The sequence below is a fragment of the Lottia gigantea genome (assembly GCF_000327385.1).
Source record: "Lottia gigantea unplaced genomic scaffold LOTGIsca_21, whole genome shotgun sequence".
Classification (NCBI taxonomy): domain Eukaryota; kingdom Metazoa; phylum Mollusca; class Gastropoda; family Lottiidae; genus Lottia; species Lottia gigantea.
In genome coordinates, this window is record NW_008708458.1 from 1,153,461 (window position 1) to 1,177,545 (window position 24,085).

A 24,085-nucleotide genomic window follows, 5' to 3' on the forward strand; every position below is an offset into this window, starting at 1 on the left:
GCGGAAAATCTCCTAATATAGGAAGGCGGAGAATGGGTAATACATTTTTCGTTTTTCTTCTAGTGGGAGGGTGCAAATTTGCCATTGGAATTCTTCGTATCTCGATTTTAAGAGAATTTTAAACAATGTTCTCTACACTGATTTATTTTCATTTTATACCATCGTCATATTTGTAACATTCTGAAAAGTAAATGAATGATTACTTTTTTTCTAAACTTCAGAGATGTTCAATTCCAAAACCAAAGATGGGCCTGAAGACGAAGTTTTCAACAGTAATACTAGAGATCATCCTCATAAAATTACCTTGTGCTATTCATTGGATCTACCCTCCACCATAGTTCAAAAATTTCCCAGTCTAACAATTAGGAAGCATACTGGAGATCGAGTTTGGTTTGCAAGAGCTCCACAAGCCGACGTATGTCTGTTTGATAGAGATTTTTCGCGAAATTGTATGGAGCTGAAATGTGGAACAGGCGAAAATGGAGAGATGATAGTAACAGTGAAAAATCTGGACGATAAAAAGTTCATAGAACTGAAAATTCCCGGAAGAGACAAAATCAGTCTCGCAAAGGATCAAGAATCAAGAATCGAAACACAGACACTTTTGACTATTTCCTTGATGCCATTGATAGTTATTTTCCAAAATGGCGACGTTGACTCTTCCAGTTATGAGGTGATTATGAATGGTTTGGTTTCGCAAGCCTTCAATACACTGATGCTGAGTACTTCCGGTAATAGAACTTCTGGGCCCCCACCTATACCAGTATTACACTACCAAACAAACGGAGCTGCTTCAAGTTCTTATTATCCACCACTTCCTGCTTGTCCAGATTTATCCCAGTCATGGCCAACAAACAGTTTTTCTAGTCAGACGAGACCAAAACAGATTTACGAACCCGATTCTACGCAGTTCTCTAGAAATCCAAATACATGTACTAGCAATCTCCGCCAAGTCGATCCACCATATGGTTTATATTATAATGCCGACATTAACCCATCAGCTCATCCATGTTCTTGTGGGTTCGGCATCAGTCAAGGGAATATCATTACCAACCCCGAATCTTGCCGATGTGGCTCGCAAAGTTTCATAGATCTTCACCGCAGAGAGACAGAAAGACAAACTTCCTGTCCAGTTTGCAATCCGTCGATTGTACCATATAATTATACACAAGGAGGCCCATACTATTCACAATCCAATCAACAAGGCATCCATCAGCCTCTACAGAGATGTTCCTCAGATTCACTGAGGATGCCTACGACACCGATCAATAATTGGCATAACCACAGATCTCCAGGCGGATTACCCACAGCGGCCCCTATTAGAGATAATTTCGTCAATACTCATCCTTATACTGAAAACACTCCCCATGATTTTAATGTCAATATAATAGATATGTATAAACGATAAGTAATATTTAACCATTCGTTATGCCTACACTGCAATAGCCAACATTTTTGATATCACGGAAGTTTGTAAATGCAGTGATTTGGTTGGATTGTACGTAGAGAGTCATCGGCATTATAGCAGATTGTTTACAAACTTTTTGCGAGGACTCCGATTGGCCGCCTTTTCGCTAACGTGCAATCCAACCAATCGAAGCCTTCTGTGATACAAAAAGTTGGTATTGGAGTCAAGGTATAAGACGAAATTTGTAAAATCTTGACATTATGTATTACGGCCTGATTGTGTTAAATCCAACAGCTACTGGTTACAGGTGACTCTTCGTGAAGTTTGTTTGCTGTATTCAATGTATCATGCTGGATTTAACCTCAGATAACGTCGCGTGTGTTGTGTTTTGATACCTCTATAGGTTTACCCTGTACATTACGTCGTGGAATCAAAACAGAATACAATCAAATATAGTGTTGTTATAAACACAATAGTTTGATTGTAACATGAATGTTGGAGGGATTTGTGAAATATATTTTATGTTTACAGTGAGTGTGGCTGTGTGGTATGAAATGATGATTAATTGCTAAATGCTTGCCTATGAAGTACATGTAGTGTGTAATATACTTATATATTTCGAATTATACCGTAATGTTTAAGATATAATTAATGTCAAGTGCCCGCCAAAACTGCATTTTTCTTTTGTGACATTGTTTATTTAGTGTTCGTATATTTCACAAAAATGTTTCTTAAGTATAGATGTGAAGTGTTTGGTAATGGTAAACAGAACAGGCCACAAAAAGGATCGATTTTTGTAAGTAATTTTGTTTAAATCAGTATTTTAAAAATTGCATGAAATGTCATATGTCTTTTTTATTGTAACATTATATATGATATATGATATTGTAATTACATAATATATACTGCGTAGATTTTGTTATCAGTGTGTTACGTCATGTATTATATACTGCGAACATCACGACGTGTTCTCATTTATCTCATTAAAGTATTTACTCAAAAACTTCAGTATTTATAAAACTTTTACAGTTTTGTGCAATTGAATATCTGATTTTGCTGTATTATTGTTTTTCTGTTATTTTTGCATTTATTTTGTAGAATAGACCTTTTGTTCAAATAAAACTTCTTCATTTGCTTTTAGAATAACTTTCCCATGAACTCCCAATAAACCCACAGAAGTACCATCACAAATTTTTAAGGAGGGTAAACATTTTTGAAAGTCTATAGTTGAGTATTAGACATTTCGTGTGTAATATTATGTGGGTCTGGCACCAGAGGGTATTCTTACACAACTGATACCACTTTTCTTAATAAAATACCCCTCAATTATAATTGATATAATACCTCATATGAAAAGTTCATTTGCTGCTACCAATGTTTTACAATATTGTTATATTGAATTTCTTTTCGGATTATTCGTGCTTGGGTTTCTTATCAATCATTACTTTGTGTTCGCCAGTCTCCAATGATCTGTAACTACCTTCGTTCCACTAGATACTCCATCAAAGGCTTATGTTATAACCAATCAAAAGGCTGCATACTAACGTATACCATACTATTTATGGCCAGGTAAGAATAAGCCTACCTCTCATTCAAATATTATAAGTCACATGGACAAGATGTCCTGTTATACAATAATGGCCTTTTTGGAACTTCGGGGATAGTACTCAAGATGGAATCTGAAGACTTTTAATCGCTCAAAACATTAAAAATCGTATTAAAATACTCAAATGGTATAACTGATAATCTACCGAGATACATAAAAAAATTAACTCAGCATTGGCTAAATTTTCATTTTGTGGCTCACTTCAAATTATTAGCAATTTCACAAGCACGGGGCGTTTTGACTGACAGCTAGCGCTAGGTTCTAAGTAAGAAAATATTATTGGTTAACAAGGGGGCACTGTCACCCCTGTCCACCCGTCAACTTTTTAGCCACTAAAAGTTTACTTAACAACTCGTTCACAAAACTGCAAGGAAATAATAAAGTTTCTTAAGGGATTGTAAAGAGGTTTTCTAAATTTCATATGTGTATCGGGGACACTAATAGCATCAATTTGCATAATTCTAATTTTCAATCGGACGTCTGTGGTTCCTACAATGCCACTAAAACCTATTTACAGTACCTTTAATGTGTTAAACAAAAAGTAAGAGAGGAATTCCTTAATGGTGATTTCCATGCAACGTGATTCCTTTTTTGTAGCCCTATTTTTAAACTAAACCGAAACGGTTCGAGTCAATAAATATAGTCTTAATATATTAATAACAACGATAAGAAAATATGAAAATATAACAATATCAAAATAATCCTCCAATTTTAAGGCATCTTCTGTATCAATGGCTGAAAATACACAACATCAGCGACAATAATTCAATGAACAACAGTCAAAGTTAAAGTTAAAGTGGTTCCATGGAACACAACATCACCGTGATGTCAGTATAGCTTTAAATTCTGAAATATACAAAGGGAGACAACAACGTTATTGGATTGGATTCTGACGGTGTTTTGGTGAGAAATTGAAGTTATCCGAATTCCAATGGGTAGGGATTAATTCTCGCGTGTTGCAATTGCGACCAAATACTGTAATAGCTACCAATAGCCGACATTGCTTCAAATAGTTGACATTGCTTCAAAAAGCTGACATTACTACCAAAAACTGATATTGCTTTTAATAGCTAACATTGGTACCACTAGCTGACATTGCTATCAATAGCTGTAATTGTTGTCAATAGCTGACCTGACATTTTTGGCAATAGATGACCTGACATTGCTACCAATAGCTGACATTGTCGCCACTAGCAGACATTGCCATCAATAGGTGACAGCAAACGGTGACAGCACTACCTATAGGTGACAGCGCTGTTAATAGCTAACATTGCCACTAATAGCTGACTGTGCTGCTGACATTGTCATTCATAGCTGACATTGCCATCAATAGCTGACATTGCCACCAGTAACTGACATTGACACCAAAAGCCGACATTGATACCAATAGATGACATTGACACCAATAGCTTACATTGTCATCAACAGCTGACATTGACACCAATAGCTGACATTGCCATCAATAGCTGACATTGACACCAAAAGCCTTCATTGATACCAATAGCCGACATTGTCATCAACAGCTGACATTGACACCAATAGCTGACATTGCCATCAATAGCTGACATTGTCACCAAAAGCTGACATTGATACCAATATCCGACATTGTCATCAACAGCTGACATTGACACCAATAGCTGACATTGCCATCAATAGCTGACATTGACACCAAAAGCCTACATTGATACCAATAGCCGACATTGTCATCAACAGCTGACATTGACACCAATAGCTGACATTGCTATCAATAGCTGATATTGCCACCAATAACTGACATTGACACCAATAGTCGACATTGACACCAATAGCTGACATTGCCACCAATAACTGACATTGCCACTAATAGCCGACATTGACACCAATAGATGACATTGCCACCAATAGCTGACATTACTATCAATAGGTTTCATTGCCACCAATTGCTGACATTGTCACTCATATCTGACATTGCTATCAATAGCTGACATTGCCACCAATAACTGACATTGCCACCAATAGCTGACATTGCCACCAATAGCTGACATTACCATCAATAGATTTCATTGACACCAATAGCTGATATTTCTACCCATGGCTGACATTGCCTGTAATAGCTGACATTACCACCCATAGCAGACATTACCACCAATAGCTGACATTGCCAACAATAGCTGATATTGCCACCAATAGCTGACATTGCCACCAATAGCTGACATTGCCACCAATAGCTGACATTACCATCAATAGATTTCATTGAGACCAATAGCTGATATTGCCACCCATGGCTGGCATTGCCTGTAATAGCTGACATTACCACCCATAGCAGACATTATCACCAATAGCTGACATTGCCACCAACAGCTGACATTGCCATCAATAGCTGACATTGCCACCGTTAGCTGACATTGCCATCAATAACTGACATTGTTGTCAATTGCTACCAAAAAAAGGATTTGTTAAAACTGAACTGTATAGCTGTTTAAAAGACTTCTCAGAGGGTCAATTTAGATGTCTTATTCGTCTACTATGTTTGTTTTGAGTCAAGATTACCCCTTTTGCGATCCAATATTTCCACTGATAAGCCAAAATCAAAATTTATCAAGCCGATCTGTGAAACAAATCAAATTGTATATTTTAAAAATAATTTTCTCGTGAAAGTTTAGAAATATAACTCCCAGTGGCATCTATTACCTTTAAGAACTAACGTCATTGGCAAGATCCAGTCTAAAACAAGAACATTTTGAATTGCTACCGAATTTGTATATATTGCTAATCAAAATTTAACTTGATTTGACAAAACTGAAGATTGGTGTAATTAAATTGCTAATCAAATATTTTAATCTAAATTAAACCCTGTATTATTACTCTATGTTTCAGATCTCATACATAAACCAATGCAGACGACCAATAGCCTCACTTTAAGGTCAGATGAAGAGTAATAATAGCCTATTAAGGGAATCAAATATTTCCTTTCAAATTGTGTGGCATCAAATTGTTAAATGTCAACCAATCCTTCTGTGACTGTCACTATAATTGTTGGTGATAAACACATCTGGCAATCCTGCTCTATTGACATTGTGAACTTTGAATGTTGCTGGAGTCCACGTGCTTTAGATTATAAAATAATAATATATTATCTCCAGAGGGCACGTTATCCCGATTTATCTCTCACTTTATCTGACTGTTTCCCACTCACTTTGATGACATATTGTGTAAGAGTTGATTTAAAATAAGACTTTTTTTCAAATAAGATTTACGACATGTCAAAAGGATAAGATGAACATTATGGAGAAAAATGTCTCCTGTTGGAATTTTTTTATTTTTGAAAAATAACATGTTCAAGGAAATATCTTAAAACGTCAAATTTATATTCATTCGTTCAGTCGTAAACTGAAGAGAAAAACGACACGAATCCATTGCTATAATTGTTAGTGGGTGGTAAGATTTATATATTCTTCTCTATTGAAATAAGTGCTAATAATCAAATAGTCACTTCACGCGAATCTTGTTTTAAAGATGGGTTACTGTATTTCAATGTATTCTTAAATATATTCAATTATTGTGAGGCTAATACTTATATGAACAGATATGTTCTAAAGCTTGGGAAATTTCATAATTGTAATAAGCTAATTAAGTAAGGATTCCCATCTTTAAAAGAAAATACAAAAGACAAAAAACATCTGACTAGATGCTGCATCTCTCCAAACGTAAGTACCTATATATATGAAGAGGCGCAGGCTAAAAGGAAAGGAATAGGTTGAAAAAAAATGGGATGATACGCACAGAAACCACGACGATTACTGACAAATCCCGTAATTCTGGCTATTGGTAGCAATGTCAACTATTGGTAGCAATGTCAACTATTTGTTGCAATGTCAACTATTTGTTGCAATGTCAACTATTTGTTGCAATGTCAACTATTGGTAGCAATGTCAACTATGGGTGACAATGTCAACTATTGGAAGTAATTTCAGCTATTTGTTGCTATGTCAACTATTGATATCAATGTCAACTATGGGTGACAATGTCAACTACGGGAGACAATGTCAACTAATGGCAGCAATGTCAACTACGGGTGACAATGTCAACTAATGGCAGCAATGTCAACTACGGGTGACAATGTCAACTAATGGCAGCAATGTTAACTAATGGCAGCAATGTCAACTACGGGTGACAATGTCAACTATTGGAAGTAATTTCAGCATTTGGTAGTAATGTCAGCAATTGGTAGTAAGTTTCACTCTACATTGGCAGCTATCATGAGATATAAAAGGTATTTTCTTTTAAATTGTTTCGGGAATCAGGATTTGTCCAATGTATTCATTTAATACGTACCAGAATAATCTACTCTTCCGTCGCCATTTAAATCAGCTTCTTTCACCATTTCTTGAGCTTCTTTCTGTTCAAAAACAATGTATATAAGAAAAATCAATATGTACTTTTCAAATTCATATAAAGGATATTTTTTATATGAGAGCGTTGTAATCTACTTTGAATTAGATTGTCATCTTTTGGAATATGACTCAAGTATGGCACTGTTATATGTGGGCCTCCGGATAATAGCCGAACACGTGACTCAGTATGTCAAGGTTTCTCAGAATAACACATATTTGATACATTTTACGTAAAAGTACATTGTATCATAATTACACTTCATCCAAATATAAAGGATGGAAGGATCATGGCAGTGGCGGAGCCGGATTAACCCCCCGTGGTTCCGCCACTGATATAGATTTCCGAATGGAAAAAATCGTATGTAAACGTACGGTGATTGCAAATCACACTCTTAATATTCCTTAATACATGGTTTACCTAATGGAGTGAAACACGGTAGAAATATGTAATATTTTTAGACCTGTAAAAGGGACAGTTTCGCGGAATCATCTGACGTACACATGTAATCAAGTTTTTACTTTGAGTTTGAGTTACGCACACGTCATGTAACTGTAGCTTAATCGTTCTCTAGTGTCAGAAATGGGAACTTATTTTTAGCAAGGCTAATCAGTAGTAGTGCAAATGCACGAGTGTCCAGAATTATCCGAGTTCGAATGTTAAATTGAGAACTCGTCAATTCCTGAGACTCCTCGATATATATATATATAAAATACAAAAGAAAAAGAAAGTGAAAGATGTATTTTTGAAGGAACTGTGCTATTTTTTGCTGTTACTTTTGAAGCCTTTTTTATATAATTCATAACCCAAATCAAGCCCCGAAAAATGGCAAACTTATCTCTTTCAGAAATAAAACATACCATAGTGATGTAATGAAAAAATTCTTATGGATTACAATTTCTAACTTTATTTGAGCGACGTTTCGACCAGTGTTCTCTGGTCTTTATCAAGCAATGAATGAGAACACTGGTCGAAACTTCGCTCAAATAAAGTCAGTAATCGTAATCCATAAGGATTTTTTAATAATATCCAAGACCTTTAGTAAATGCCATTCAAAGATCATACCATAGTGATATTTTCTCCCAATTTCTTTAAAACATTATACAACTCTGTTGGTGATATAAACCCATCTTTGTTATCGTCAAACACTCGGAACACTTCGTACAACTCTTTTTCTGGGTCCATTGTTATCTTTCTGGAGAAGATTTGAAGGAACTCGTCAAAATCAATGGTACCACTTCCTACAACATTTGAAATGTATACTGCAATGTCTAATTTTATCTATATTATTTCTTGATATCAAGCATCAAGATTGACAAAGCATAATGACATAGAAGCCTATACCCTGCAAATTTTGTAAAGTCAAACCGGTACATATAATCACCTGCATGTGTTCAGTGCGATCCTTCAATCAACAGTCGATATTCCTCCCAATAAAGCAAACATATAAAACAAAATCAACTTTTTAGCACAGTTAAATCAATCCATTTTTACAAAACTGGAACCAAATTTATTACGCCTGACATCGAGGTATACGTTATACGTAGCATTTAAAAGGTTAGAAATTGAAATGATTGGTCCCCTTCCATCTTAATGTCTTATCCAAATTATTTGGTACTTTCATTGAATTTCTAACAAAACATCCTATTGAAAATTTGAAATGATTTATAACATAGCAGTGGCGGTCTGGTGGGGGTACCCTAAGTACCTTAGAAAATAGTTTACACCCGCAGTTTATTTTTAACAAATTAAAGAATATTATTTACATACGATTTTTTCTCAAAAATATGTGTCAGAATGCAACAAATTAATTCAATTTATCGAACTTTTTCTTGGAAAAACCCTTTCAGACGCTCCATGACAGTCTTGCGACTGTGACGTCTCTATAACCTAGACAGTTGTTCCTCCATTGAGTCAGTTTGTCAAATATTTGTACCTCCAGTGTTGGGAAGCTGGCCTGCCTAAATTTGATAAATACAAGAAACGCATACTAACGATCATGGTCGACCTTTCTAATAAAGGATTTTAAATCTGGTATAGTTGGCCTTTGACCTAATGATATCATAACAGTACCCAGTTCTTCTGTTGTTATCATTCCATCACCATTCTTATCAAATACACTGAATGTTTCGTGCAGTTCTGCAATTAAAACAAGAATTTACAGTCTGGTAATTTAGTAAAATGAAAATGTAAACATTAAACGGTTTATATTTCAGAAAAACGTTTTATGGTTATGCCAAACCTAATATTATTTAATACTTTGTACCAGTCGAACTTGTTTTTACTTTTCTAAAAGCGGCAAATATAGTCTGATCCGTACAAGTAATGTTATTCTGTGCATTTATCCTCACAAATCTCATATTAGTGTAAAAATATAAAATCCATTCCATTAGCTGAATTTAGTTTCTGAACAACAGACAGTCCAACTTGACGTTAGAAGGTCAATAGCGTATCCACTATAAAACGGTTACCTTGTATTTTTTCGTCTGTTAATACATGCTTTTTACCGAACTTTTTCTGTTTCCTAGTATGCTTTATTTGTTGTGCCGCCTGAAACAGAAAAGAGAAATAATGTGGTAAGAAGGGCGTGTTCTAATAGTCGTCTGATCATTGAGACACAGAATGGTTATTCGTATTATTTGATATATATAAAAGAAAATTCTCTGATGCGTGATGAAATTTGCTGAATGTGTACAATTTAACAAACGTTGAAGACTTAATACGGTAAATGTACATATTACATAACATAATATTTCCACTCTCACTGTATTTGTCACAGTGAACCCTTTGACAAGAAATGCCTTTGGCAGCTCATTCAATTTGGCACCTTGCCCAATGTATTCATATCACTGTAACTGCAGTGGGTCCATCGTTCATTGCTTAAATATGTAAGATTATCTTTCTTAACAGATGGTTTACATTAGCCAATTAGAAATTACGCCAAATCCTTCCAATGAATAATTAAGGCTATAGACAACAATGCTTGGTACGGTGATAATTTGCTATGGTTTGGGCTTGGACTATCCTACGAACTATCAATTAATTCGTGTTATTAATGAATTTATAGAGTATTTTAATGACATTGAGTAATTGTGAGTACGATATATATCATTGAACGCCAATTAATGGTAACAGTTTTATGCAACGTTTCGACGAGTGTCCATCGTCGTCCCCAGGCCCATTTTATACTTGGAATAACCCCATCGTAGTTATACAAAAACCTAAAAATATAGGATATGGGTTGATAACAGCTGCTAATTAGGTAGCACATTTAAATTAATTAATCATATATTTATCACACCTAGAGTAGGTACCGTTTTGACGGATAGATTAAATTTGATACATCTTGACATTCGCTACGGATACTGGCATTTGATCAAAATAACACATTGTACTCCTAGCTATACCGTATACTAGATTTAATAGTGTCATATCAATGCCGAATTTTATAGGTTTACTTTGTTCGTGTTGTGATGCATAAGTTAAATGTCAAGTCATGAAATCGCTGCTAAACATAGAAAATTTTCTGTTAACAGTACAATAGTGTACAGTCTCCTGAAACAAAAATTTAGTCCAAGAATAGAATACGACAATAAAGGAGAGTAAATAAAATTAAAGTTACTAAATTTAGATGTTAATAAGGGTAATTGTATGGTTATTTACAGAGTTAGGTTTCTCCAGACTGGTACATTCTATAATCGTACTGTTTTAAAAGTCATAACATGTCAGACTATTTATTGAAAGACATTGCGTTACGAAAATTAGTAGAACTGCAGAACGACGCGTACGCGTTTAAGAGAGGTAGGTTGGAAAAAATCAAACTTTGAAATAGGTTAATGTACTTCAAATGAGGATATTAATTATGATGTCTGTAAAATCTAATCATCTAATCAAGCACCTTGTATGACATTGCCAAAAAATTGTAGTTTTAGGTAAAATGTAAAGAAGTAGGTTAATGAAAAATTCAATACTTCTTGTATAGTGGCATAATGATAAACAAACTTATGTGACTAAACTAGCCTTGTATTACCACATTATGTGGCTTCAAATTCTAAAGTGCATAAATAACCATTAGGCCTAAGTGACATTTGAAATAGAATGAATCTAAAAACATTTGTATTTTCTTTTACAGGACTTTCAGACAATTTAAATGTACTAATTTTTTGACTATTTTTTCTATTTAAGCTATGTCTGAGTGACTGACCTTGTTCAAAATCTCCAACACGTAATTGTAAGTCGCCAAAGGGTGGGGTTTCTGGGGTTTCTGCCATTTGCGTTTGTGTGTACAAATGGAAGATACCATTTAAAAAACTTAAAATGCTTGACAAACTTGTACATTCTGTACTGTATATACACCTCCCTCTCAATCGTCCCTCGAAGATTTTGTCTCGGTATTACCATGTTTCTTCAGCAATAAGGTTATTAAGGTGGGTAACAACAGAACGAAGTGGCAAGATAAAAGGTAGTCAGATACCCAAATGAGAGAAGTGAAGTGATGCGATACAATGTCAATGTTGATACAAAATAAATTGATGCGGCTAGCATCTTTATAAAAGACACTTAGTTTGAAGCAACAGTGTTTTAATCGCCCCCACTGGACACAGTGACCCGAATACAACCCAGTTGACTTCATTATCCTGGAATAGATGTAATGATTTCTATATTGAGATGAAATTTAATAGAACAGACAATATGAGTAATCAGCCCACACAATTCCCTTAATAACTTAATAGGTCAAGTAACATATATAATGGTATATGAGGTCACGTACAACTAGAGTCCACGTCTAGCCTACAAGTTGCTTGAAATGAATCATCAGATCCTACAAGCAGGGGTATCGACATCAAGATTTGTTGGAGAATTTTGATAAATTCTGCCCCTACCATATGTTTTTATCAACCGAGGGCACGAGGGCCGCTCTCTCTTTGATTTGGGCACCCTTTGTAAAATATCATTCAGCCCTACAACATACAGCAATATGCCTATATATTATATCAAAACAAAGTTTATAATAGGATAATGGTATTTGATAGACAACGACCATCTAAGGCTAAACGCATAAAATACCATTGTGCTAAATCACAATCCAGTATCTACTGTTAACTCAGTACATAAAGTTTCAAATGCAGTCATCTGAACTAATACCATTAATTGTATAAATTGTCATTCCAGCGATAAACAAACTATTTATAGAATTCAATTATCGAAATTTGATGCAAACAAACCGTCATCTTATATTTTATAAACAGCATGAATCTATTTTTATCAAATAGCCACGAGGGGCAATCAGAATTCTGTAGTAATATTTTAGTAATAATCTGTATGACATCAGTCCAGTTCAGATTAATATTTCTATTTTTACCATCATCATACAAATGAGATATACCAAGCTATGTCAGGTCATACAGATGAGATTATACATGTACCTAGATATATCTGGTCATACAGATGAGATTTACCAAGGTATATCAGGTCATATAGGTGAGATATACCAGGATATATCAGGTCATACTTATGAGATTTACCAAGGTATATCAGGTCATATAGGTGAGATTTACCAGGATATATCAGGCCATACAGATGAGATATACCTAGATATATCAGGTCATACTTATGAGATTTACCAAGATATATCAGATCATACAGATGAGATTACCAAGGTATATCAGGTTATATAGGTGAGATATACTAGGATATATCAGGCCATACAGATGAGATATACCAGGATATATCAGGTCATACTTATGAGATTTACCAAGATATATCAGATCATACAGATGAGATTTACCACGGTATATCAGGTTATATAGGTGAGATATACTAGGATATATCAGGCCATACAGATGAGATATACCAGGATATATCAGGCCATACTTATGAGATTTACCAAGATATATCAGATCATACAGATGAGATTTACCAAGATATATCAGGTCATATAGGTGAGATATACCAAGATATATTTGGGCATACAGATAAGATGCCCTAAGCAGATGAGATATCTGAAAGATAAGGTCTACTAGGTCATACGGTTAAGAGAAAAGTAATACAGATAAACAGGTGAGATGAAGTAAGTCATACAGATGTAACAACGAATTGGGATGTACTATACAAAAATGGCGTCGAGATGTACTAATTCATATAGATGCGAAGTGTTCATATTGATAGTGATATGTCCATATACCTTGAAAACTTATACAGATAATAATATACAGAAGAGGTGTTCTACGTTAAAAAGATAAGTTGTACTCAGATGACCTATAATATAATATTTGTGCTACGAAACCACTGTTATTAAATAGTGGTGTATAATATAATACTGTAGTATATAATATCTCTGAAATTAAGAGTATAATTCCACTCAAATTGGCAGTCATATGAATAGTCGATTATAAAATGAAACCCAGCTAATTATCTCCCACACAGAGACCTATTATCACATTCCAACCTATCACAATACTACCAGGACTTTTTTTTCTTTTGACAGGGAATTAAGTACACAGTGTAGGTTCTGAATTAAATAAATTCTGACTTGAATGTTTCATTTTTTTTTGCTAACTGTACTGTTAATGACATAGTGAAAAATGTGAAATTTTCAGCAAATCGAACTCACCCTTCTCTCTCCACATAGACCCTGATATATGGCTTTCTGGGTAGTAATTTTGAGAATTTTGTAATCACCATCTAATCATAGAGTGCAAATTTACGAAAAACTACTGCTACCCGTAGCTCTTTTCAGATGGAAATGGAAATAGGATACTATGAGGCATACCCTTACAATATTTGAACAGATGGTTCTATACGCAGTTTCGTATATATAGGTAATAGGCCATTTATTCAGGATCACTGTAATTTAGTTATATCAGCAGATAAAGGAAGGTTTAATTTCTAGAATTATATACCTTTAAAGAAACCTAATCAAATCATTCCACATTTGCACATCGAACTGGATTGATTAAATATTTACTTTCATTTGTTATAAATATTAAAAAAAGGTAGACTAAAATACAAAAACCAGATCTGTGAATGATATTGTACAGACTATAGGACTATAGACCTTGAGACACATGTTTCACTGTAGACATGTCCTTGCTTAATCCCCTTCTGGAATAGCAAGTGTACTGTAGACACGTGTCCTTGCCCAATACCACCTTTTGTGATATTAAGTTACTGTAGACACATGTCCTTGCTAAATGATCCTTCTGTGATAGTACGTACACCTGTAGGTAGACACATACCTTAGCTTTATGTCTTTCCGAATATACATGTAGTTGTATTGGTAGACACATCATTCCTTAGCTTTATAGGCTTGTAAGAGTACTGTAGCCAAGCCACATGTCTTAGCTTAATGTCCCACCTGAGCTATTGAGTGTACTGAAGCCGCATGTTTAGCTTTATGTGGGCTTGTGAGTGCACTGTATACACATTTCATGTCAGCGTCATGTTTCACAAGGATTAGCACCCATAAGCTTACTGCAAACATATGGCTTGTAGTAAGTATAGCGTTATATCACATCTAGGATCAGTGCGTGTACTTAAGACTCATGTGCTAGCTTTATGCCTTACGTAGAATAAGTACGTAGTAAGTATATAGCTTTATATCACATCTAGGATAAGTTTAAGTGTACAGTAGACACATGTACTAGCTTTTAGTCCCACTTGGGACATTTATATTTTTACTAGTGCCTAACTTTATGCCATGTAAGACATGTAAGTGTGAGACAGAAACTTGAAAATTTAATGTAAATCATTTGTGAATTATTTATTTGATTATTGTTTCACTTAAAAAATAAAGCAAGGAAGTAAAAAGAAAACGAATGTGTAGTGTAAGTAGCTAAGTATTACTTCCAATCTGTTCTTAATGTACTTTCTGCATCGCCGAGGTGAGACATGGATGACCTCTGAACTACATGTAGTTATGGTGAGCTGTCGAGTGGTATATTATATGTATAAGTGAAGATTATTATTTATGACGATATGTATATATTACCATGGTAACAGATATTGATATTTATGATTAGTTTCTATGATAATAATTATTGTTTTCTGTCTTTAGATTAGTAGATAATTAAAATGTAACGTGAGAGGTGTATTAAGAGTGATTCTATCACAACTTATCTGATTATCATGATATTAGCCCAATGCTATGATACCGACATCATCTCAGATTAACACACTGGAAGGAGCTAGTATTAAGGTGGCATTATGAGCCAATTTTCAGGGTGTTTTTTTTGTGTAATTATATATTAGTCGTAGAAGAGTTGGAAATCAAGCTAATAATGAAAATTCGAAAATCTGTGTTTAATTTATAGCACTAGTACTTCCTGAATGGAATGCCACAACTCACAGCTTTTTAAAATTATCAAATTCGTCAAAACTAGTAGTAACTGTCTTAAGACATTGACTTAATTAACAGTTGAATAAAGTGACATACTGATTACTATCTGGGCACTACTCTCATGGGAATGTAATATAACTGAACTTTAGTCGTTTCCTTTCTTCTGAAATATTATCTCCATTGCACCAATGCCTTAAAAAATTGTATTTACACATGAATAATGTGACATATTAATATGATTTATCTCAACACTATATCAATCCATCAGATGAACATTATTGACATAAAAAATAGTTGATTCAGATCAGTCTTTTTGATTATCCAGATATTATTTGTATTCACAAATTGTTTAACTTGCAATTATACTATTATATAACATGTATCTTTGAGGACTTGTAAAAGCCCTTATACAGTTTCCTGGGACCTTATCCTCCAAAACTTTAAAGGTACAAGTTCGCCATTTTGGGGGTTGATTTGAGTCTTGAATATATGTAAATAGTCTTCAGAAATGCTAGAAATGTACGAAAATCGCATAATCCTTCAAAATGTCTCAGATTAGGAATTTCACTTTCTATATAAGGCAGAGTCTCAAGAAAAGACGAGTCGTCATTTTAACTTTCAAACGCGGGTAATTGATCAAACAAATTGCCAACCATGGTATTATTTGAGAGACGGGGGCCTGGTACCGTAATATCCTGTTATAAGAGGTTCATAAAGTCACCTTTTCAGTGAGTTCCAATATTTTGAGACCTGTATCCCTGTATCAATCCAATTTTCATAGGGATGTCTTCATGTGCAAAACATGCAGGCTATGGATAGCAAATGCTTCTAATGTTTTAAAGGATATTTTACAGACATTTTAGGTTTCATCTGTAAAGGAATTATTGTCATCAGCAGACGATTGGACGATTGGGTGTTTTGGGTTTGTCTCCCTAAAAACAAAATACATGTAATATTCTGATACCATGGTTAGGAGTGTTAAAGGAATTATGCGATTTTCTTACATTTCTAATACTTCTGAAGACTATATACAACACTCAAAACACCTAAAAAATGGCACACCTATCGCTTTAAGGATACCTACAAGAACTTTTAAATTGGTAAAAAGTGTAAAAAGATATATTTCTACCAGCAAAAATTGTGTTTTACCTGAACACGAGAAATTTGGTATTTCTAATATGTCTAAATTTATTTTAAAACCATCACACAATACCTTAATGGAGTCACGCAATACTTCAAAATTACAAAATTCAAAAAGAGTCGTTATTATTGAGCTTAATTGAAATACATCATATTATCTTGTATCGACACTTGCAGTCCGGAATTTGAATTATTAAGCAAAAAAATATAAAAATGTCTTACCATAATATAAACTGTGTTGTATTATCAACAGAAGGTTCTATTTGCAGCCCATGTTTATAGAATGAAATATATTTTCTGTTGGAAGGTTTAAAGTTTAAAATCTAACAGAGTAACTGAAGACTGTTATACTCCAGATTACACGCGACCATTCTCTCACTCACTCACTCAGTATTAAATATAGGCTATACGTAAAACCTCCCTGGAATCTCGCTATATAGCAACCTATTCTTGGCTATTTTACAAACATCATTTTTTCTGAGTTTGATGCCAAAATAAAGATCAACAGAAGTCTTCCTCTTGATTTAATGTGAATGTAAGAAATTAATAGAATTCCCTGTGTGAATTATGAGATAAAGACTATAGTTTACCGTCATATTTATATATAGGCTATGATAGGTCTAATAAAAGGAATTGAATAAAAGTGCCTTATTGAACTGTTATGTGGGTGCACTCTTATAAGAAAAGGCGCCTAGAGTTGACAAAGTGTTATCAATCGCTCACAATGTTAAAGAGGTATAGAGCTCCAATATTAAAATCAGAGAAATGCTGTTTAGATTCTGTTAATGTTTCTGTATAGTTTTTGAATTTGAATTATAAAATTCAGTTTTACAATTAGCAACTCTGAGGCCCCACCTATAAACATAGGCAGCGTACACTATAATACAGACTGTGCGTGTTACTTTAAAGAGTCCTCGCGATGCTTGTGAAATCGAACAAGTCTAGACTATGTCGCTGTCTTGTAAAATTCTCTCGTTATAGCTGCCTGGTTCTGTCCGTCCTTTTTCTTCTTATCGGAGTATTCCTAAACTAAAAAAAAAAAAAACTGTTAAAATTAAAGAAAAAAATGTAGAAATGAAAGTATAGTTATTGTTTAAATCTAAGTCTAATCCAAATTAAAATATCAAGAACTAGTAATCAGGAAAAGTAGCCGTTGGTTACAAATAAATGTGGTTTGTTTGTACTTCCAATTATTTTTGACTTGTTAAATTTAATTGATTATTGCATTCAATTTTATTTGGAGAGATCTAACCACGGCCTTTCTTATAGGCAACTTTAATGGAAATCTTAATCCAATTAAGGACTTTGGAGATCTTTGAAAATAGAATTATCTGCTAGTTAATTTCAATTGTTCATTGAAATTTATTTAGTGATTGATTTTAATCTGTTTGTGACATGTATACTTCAATTGCTAAGTATATAATCTTATTCATAGGGCTGCACGTCACTCTTAGGGGTATATTATGATCTACCTTTCTTTTCTTCATAGGACTTCTACGACAACAACGACCGAACCACATAAGAAATCGTAACGTTGGAGATATTGTTTTAACAAGTTCGACTTTGGTTTACGGCACACATCAGTTATAAGAGTAAAACGAAGGTGACGCTTTCTAGGACAGGTGAGGTAGAGTTGTGTAAACGAACACACAGATAAGATGGCGACGAACTATTTACAGACCAATGTTTTATCGCATGCTGCTAGAGTTCGTAGATTGTACAAATTAGCTCTGAGAACTTTACGTGATAATTATCCAACCAGGTAATATTCCATTCCAACTTTTTGAAGTAAAAAATTTATATTTGTATGTCTTGTCTTGTTGTGTTTTCTTGTTTTTACCGACAGTCGACAGGAATTGCATTTTGCATTCGTCGGTCAAATAGGTCGTTCATTATAAAACGAAAGTTTCTAAGTCAAGGCCGAATCTTACAACAACAAGGTTATAAGAAATCACTCCTTAGAAATGAAATAAATTATCATAAAGATTCATGAGGAAAGCATTTCATAGTTTTATGTTACTAGTCTCGTTTTTCCTGTCATCATAGAATGAGATCTCTCGCAAAATTTATCCCCCCCTTCCTCATGTCTTAGTCTGAGGAGTTCCTTCTCTTTTTCGGATAGCGCATATCCTAGAATTTGTATGAAAGTATGTTTTTCATATTTTTTTGGTATCTTAAAAAATTCAAAGAGTTAACATAACTATGGGGGTGAAGTATGAGGTACCAGTATCAGTAAGTTGCATAGCTAGAATTCATGACACTAAAAAATAATTATTTGACGTTTCCTTGCAGAGATGAATTACGATATCAATCAGTACTAATGAGAGATCGGTTCGACAGACATAAAGAATTAAATGATGTCTCAAAAGCTAAAAAGTTACTTGCACTCGGTGAAGAGGAGTTATTTAGAAAATCCCACAATAAACCCCTACAGTGTAAGTATTGAAAGAAATGAACAGGCCTGAATATATAAGCTCACATATGAGCACCATATAGTTTATTCAGGAGGGCAATCCACTTTTGATAGCACAATATTACTAGAACAAGGGTAGCTTGAGTTTTTGTTAAAAAGCAACTTTACGTCACTTAAGATTGTACTATGGATAGTAGGCTTAAGTGATTTAAATTAGAACATTACTGACCTAAAAATAGATGCGTCTGGTATTTGAAATAAGGAACTTATGAGTGTCAAGATTAGTTTTGATTTGATCAATGTGATAAATCTTTCATTATTATGTGTTACAAGCAATGAAAAAAAAAACCCATTTAATGTTAAAGGGGCAATATATTGCAAAATGTGTATTATCAAAAACATCAATTATACCTGAAAATATTTCTAAAGTATGATATATTTACATCTATGGATCAACTTGATCAATTGGTACAGAAGTTTTCAAAGAGCTTCCAAAAAAAAGAACTAACTTAAAGTTTACATAAACTTTTTGAATAGTTTTAGCATTTAAGAAAATTAAGGCTGGATGTCTTTAGTTGAAATATCAGATATGTTAAGGGACACATTTCTGCAGATTTCACAAATTAGAATAAAAAAAAAAATTCTACCTGTAAAATATAGTATGCCCTCTCAACAGTATTTTATAAGGCTACAATAATTGTGTAAATATTTGCTTCTTTTGTGCAGTTATAACTAATATTATGACATATTGATAATAATTGCTTATTTGAATGCTAATAATACAATATTATGTTATTATAATAATGCTATACAACAGACTAATATATCGTATGTTTTTGTTAATGTAGAGATCAATGATGCAGATTTTTTTTTTTTTAATTATTATTATAGTATCAAATCCAAAAGTTACACCATGAACTGTTTTCAATAATTTCAGATAACAACTGTCCTGGTGGTATAGCTTATGAGAGGAGTCCTATTCCTCCAGATTCAGTGAGTTTTACTTTCTTTGTTTTAAAGGGATTGTAACAGGTTTCTAAATGATAGCATGGATTTGCACACTTCCAATTTCATTATGTTGGGCAAGGATTACATGTTTTCTGAGTCACATTCTGGCAATTATTTTTATATGAATTGAAATATCAATAACAAAATGCTACTGAGAGTTGTGGATTACCTTTGGGTTGATGAAAATATCAACCACTGGAAAAATTATTATTTGTGAATATGAGGGGAATTTTCATTCAGAAAAGTATTTCACCTAAATTTTCTCAAAGAGAAGTGTGTCTGTAAAATCACTGAACCTTATATTATGGACCTGAAGACATTCTAAGAGCTCAATGCAGTCAGAGAGTAGTAGATGTGAGCGAATCCATTCTAAATTTTTCTTCTCCAAAAAATATATATATTGTTTTTCTCTTCTAGATATTTGACTACTGGCATCCTTTAGAGAAAGCTTTATTTCCTAAATATTTCGCTAAAAGAGAACAGATGAAGCAAGAATATATTGAGAGATGGGAGGCTAAATATGGTAGAAGTGGTGCAGAAAATATCAAATATTGAAATATTTCGACAAGAAGTCTGTAAATTGTTCGGTGATCAGCTATCTGTGAAATAAACTATGATGAAGTATATAACAATGATAGAGTGTGTTTGTGTATATACTTTAGTTAATAAATTGTAAAGTTGTTAGTTCTTTTATATAATTGACTCACATTATAGGGGTTATGAAATAATTATTTTTCATTGTTCAGGTGGCTCAAGATTTTCTCTTGAAATAACATTTTAACTCACATTCCAAGAGCATAAGTACAAATGATAAGTAGAGTATTCAACCTGCTTTCCCCCCTTTCAGGTCATGCAGAACCTTGTATCAGGTCTTGTCATAAATATGGGAAATTAATCCTGGGTTTGCTTCAGGTTGTTTTTCAAATTCAAAATGAAAGTAGGGTTAATCCAAAATTTCCTCCAAGCAAGTGCACATTGCATAACTTTGCCTTTCCAAGAGTAAGGAAGGACCCAAAACTCAATTCGTATCATTTCCAAAAACATGCGATATCTTAGAAAACAATAAATATCTGAAAATATAAATAGTATAATATCTAAATATAACTATTATAAAAATAAATTAATTTGAACAAATTGGCACTCAAAACATCACATGATAAACTTTTACAATTGAGACATATTTTAATAATCGTTGTAAGAAATAGTCCGTGGGCATTATTCTACCAAAAAAACTCAAATAAGATAAAAAAAATCGATTAACAAAAACCTCATATTTCTCCATGTAATAAGGTCTTAGCAATTTTGCATTAATTGTACCTGATATTCCAGCCCAGCATTTTTAAATGTTATTAAGTCCAACAATCTTAATCTTATAAACTCTCCAATACAACTTGATTAAAACTGACTTGTCAATCTAAATCACAATAACAAAAAACAATATAGCAACATACAATTTTAAAATTGTAGTTCTAACAAATTCAGAAAAAGAAGGCACCAACAGGCCTCATCAAGTACAAAAAAACTGTATTTTCATGGTAATAGCCTATTTACCAGCCCTATTAGAGCAACAAAAACACTACTATGCGTTTGTCAAATTTGCTTCACTTCAATTTTACCTGCTATAATTCCTATTAGAACTATTTCCTAAAATTTCTTATCATTGTTAATCTACCCATTTAAATACAGCTCTTAATACAGAAAAATTCATTCATTAATCTGCAGAAAATGAACTAAAATACTAAGAGCTGTGTTTAAATCATATTGGATTCAAATCAGAATTAATTTGGCCTGTCATCTTCAAACTGCTGAAGATCAAGATTAGGAAGTAAGAAATCAGACTGTCCTTCATCAAAATACTTCATTTTGTTGATAAAATTCTGGAATTCTTCACGAGTTTCTGCTAAACACTGTTTTAATTTAGCTTTAGACCTGAGAACTTGGATTATTTCTTGCTTTAATTTTTCAATGACATGAAGTTTGGAAGTGATGACATTTTGAATATCGCAAATGTCTTTTTCATGCTGCTCTTTTAATTCTTCTATTTCAAGGTTGGCCTTTCTGACTTCTTTGTTGATTGCGTCTTGAACAGCTTCTTGTCTTTCCTTATATTTCTGACTGGATAATTCTTCTAAAGCTGTTTCTTTCTCATTCTGGCATTGGAGTTTTAATTCTTCCATTTCAGCTGAATGTTTCCTGAAATATTGATTGCATTATATTAGCTGAAGGTCATCATGTTATTAGGAGGATAATAACGTATGTTGAAGACGTAGTTACTGTCTTATACAAACATGGTTTATGTTAAACTATATCGAAGTGTGATTTTCACAGCTGGTAAGATATCTTTGAGAAAATTCATTTGCCCCCCGTTAATATTGCAGATTGTAGGGGACAACATGCCATATGGCATCAGACACATAATTGATACCTAGTGTGCCTCTCCATATGTAGATTCCTTCAAAAAAATAAGTCTGCAGTTCTAACTAAATCATCTTAAAAATCTGAAACAGAGATGTTAACATTCAAGTTATATTGTTTGAAGAGGCGTTATACTATAATGAGATAGCTATAATATTATTCAACATCAAGCTAACCTTTTAAGCTTATTCACTGCTGTGCGTGCTATCTTCTTCTCCTCTTCTCTTGCATTCTCAACAGCTAACTGGAGTTGTTTACTACATTTTTCTTCAGTTTCTTTGACGGCATCTCTCAGTTGTTTCTCTCCCTTACTTCTCTCCTCCTTTATCTGCTCTATAGAGAGTTTCTGCATGGCCATCTCAACCTTGAGAGCTTCTTCCTAAAATAAATATTCAATATGTATTAGATATAGACTAGTAGATTGAAAAAAACTGACTGAAACTTTTGAATTTTCTATTAATGTACTGGTAAAAGTCTATCCCAGTCAATATGTGAATATGGACTAATATTAATACCAAACATGGAACTTGGTGCTTATGGCTTATTTACTAAAAGGGATTGTAAAGAGGTTTTCTAGCCTTTTTATGTGTATCGAGGACTCCTTTGAATTGCAGGAACCACAGGCGAAGAAGAATTGGAATGTCCCAAATAAAAGTCAAAGGTGTCTCTGATACTTATGAAAAGGCTAGAAAATCTCTATACAATCCCTTTAATATTGCATCTGAATAGTAGATATCTACATCTACATAAGTATGCAGTCCGACAATAAATTTTTTCACAGGATGTACTTGAAATAAAACAATTATTCTGTATCATTACATATCATTTTGGCAATAACTACAGCAAAAGCTTAGGGCCTACTCACCTTGATTTTCTGTTCATATTCTTTTGTAAGCAATTGAATAACCTGGTTTAATTCTTTCTTAGCCTCATTTCGCACACGTTCAATATTTGCCTCTTGAAGTTTCTGAGCTTCAAGCCACACCTTACTCTCTGCCCTTTCTATGCGCTGTTGCTTGTCTTCTTCAAAACTGTGTAAACTCCTCAGATGAATCTGGTTTCCTATACCTAAAAAAAGGGATAAAGAGTAATTAGATAATTTAAATTATCTGTTTCAAAACATATAAAAGTAGCAGGACTTAAAAAGAGAGGATAAATTAGTATCAGATAACTTTCATAAACAGGAAACATCTCTTAGCCAGTGTTTCACAGATTGAGAAGAAAAGTGGATATGGAGCTTATACTGATCCAGAAAGTTAAAGATTAGAAATAATCAAACCTAAAATTCTCTGATGAGTAAAGTTTTGTATTTTAACTGGTTTGGTTTCTTCATATCTTCTAGGTACACCATGACATCTGACATTACATTTATTAATAGAAGCTACA

General features: G+C 33.6%; 4 protein-coding genes across 4 annotated transcripts in view; 3 read left to right on the top strand and 1 right to left on the bottom strand.

The window, feature by feature from the left end:
- The window catches only part of LOTGIDRAFT_231699 (hypothetical protein), a 2,682-nt gene extending 1,086 nt beyond the window's left edge, over window positions 1-1,596 (top strand). The window contains exon 3 of the mRNA XM_009054143.1: window positions 222-1,596. Coding sequence (XP_009052391.1) covers window positions 222-1,408 — 1,187 coding nt within the window. The 3' untranslated portion in view covers window positions 1,409-1,596. The remainder of the gene's footprint in view (window positions 1-221) is intronic.
- Window positions 1,597-7,317: 5,721 nt separating this feature from the next.
- Window positions 7,318-12,552, bottom strand: LOTGIDRAFT_159645 (hypothetical protein; the record flags this gene model as incomplete). The annotated part of the gene is made up of 4 exons (XM_009054144.1): window positions 7,318-7,392; window positions 8,451-8,626; window positions 9,381-9,524; window positions 12,531-12,552. 4 exons carry the CDS (start codon window positions 12,550-12,552, stop codon window positions 7,318-7,320), a joined length of 417 nt encoding a protein of 138 aa, XP_009052392.1.
- A 250-nt stretch (window positions 12,553-12,802) lies between these two features.
- Window positions 12,803-13,359, top strand: LOTGIDRAFT_83973 (hypothetical protein; the record flags this gene model as incomplete). The annotated part of the gene is made up of 3 exons (XM_009054041.1): window positions 12,803-13,045; window positions 13,078-13,186; window positions 13,220-13,359. Coding segments are annotated over 3 exons (492 nt in total), but the record flags the coding sequence as incomplete, so codon positions are not given.
- A 5,008-nt stretch (window positions 13,360-18,367) lies between these two features.
- LOTGIDRAFT_187941 (hypothetical protein) lies at window positions 18,368-20,976 on the top strand. The gene is made up of 4 exons (XM_009054145.1): window positions 18,368-18,625; window positions 19,156-19,298; window positions 20,214-20,269; window positions 20,702-20,976. Exons 1-4 carry the CDS (start codon window positions 18,522-18,524, stop codon window positions 20,837-20,839), a joined length of 441 nt encoding a protein of 146 aa, XP_009052393.1. The 5' UTR covers window positions 18,368-18,521; the 3' UTR covers window positions 20,840-20,976.
- The last annotated feature ends 3,109 nt before the right edge of the window (window positions 20,977-24,085 follow it).

Excerpts from the sequence above, each read along its gene's own strand:
- LOTGIDRAFT_187941 (XM_009054145.1), top strand. The coding sequence starts at position 18,522 with ATGGCGACGAACTATTTACAGACCAATGTTTTATCGCATGCTGCTAGA. Across the intron at positions 19,299-20,213 it reads CCACAATAAACCCCTACAGT|ATAACAACTGTCCTGGTGGT; the intron begins GTAAGTATTGAA and ends CAATAATTTCAG. Across the intron at positions 20,270-20,701 it reads GTCCTATTCCTCCAGATTCA|ATATTTGACTACTGGCATCC; the intron begins GTGAGTTTTACT and ends TTTCTCTTCTAG.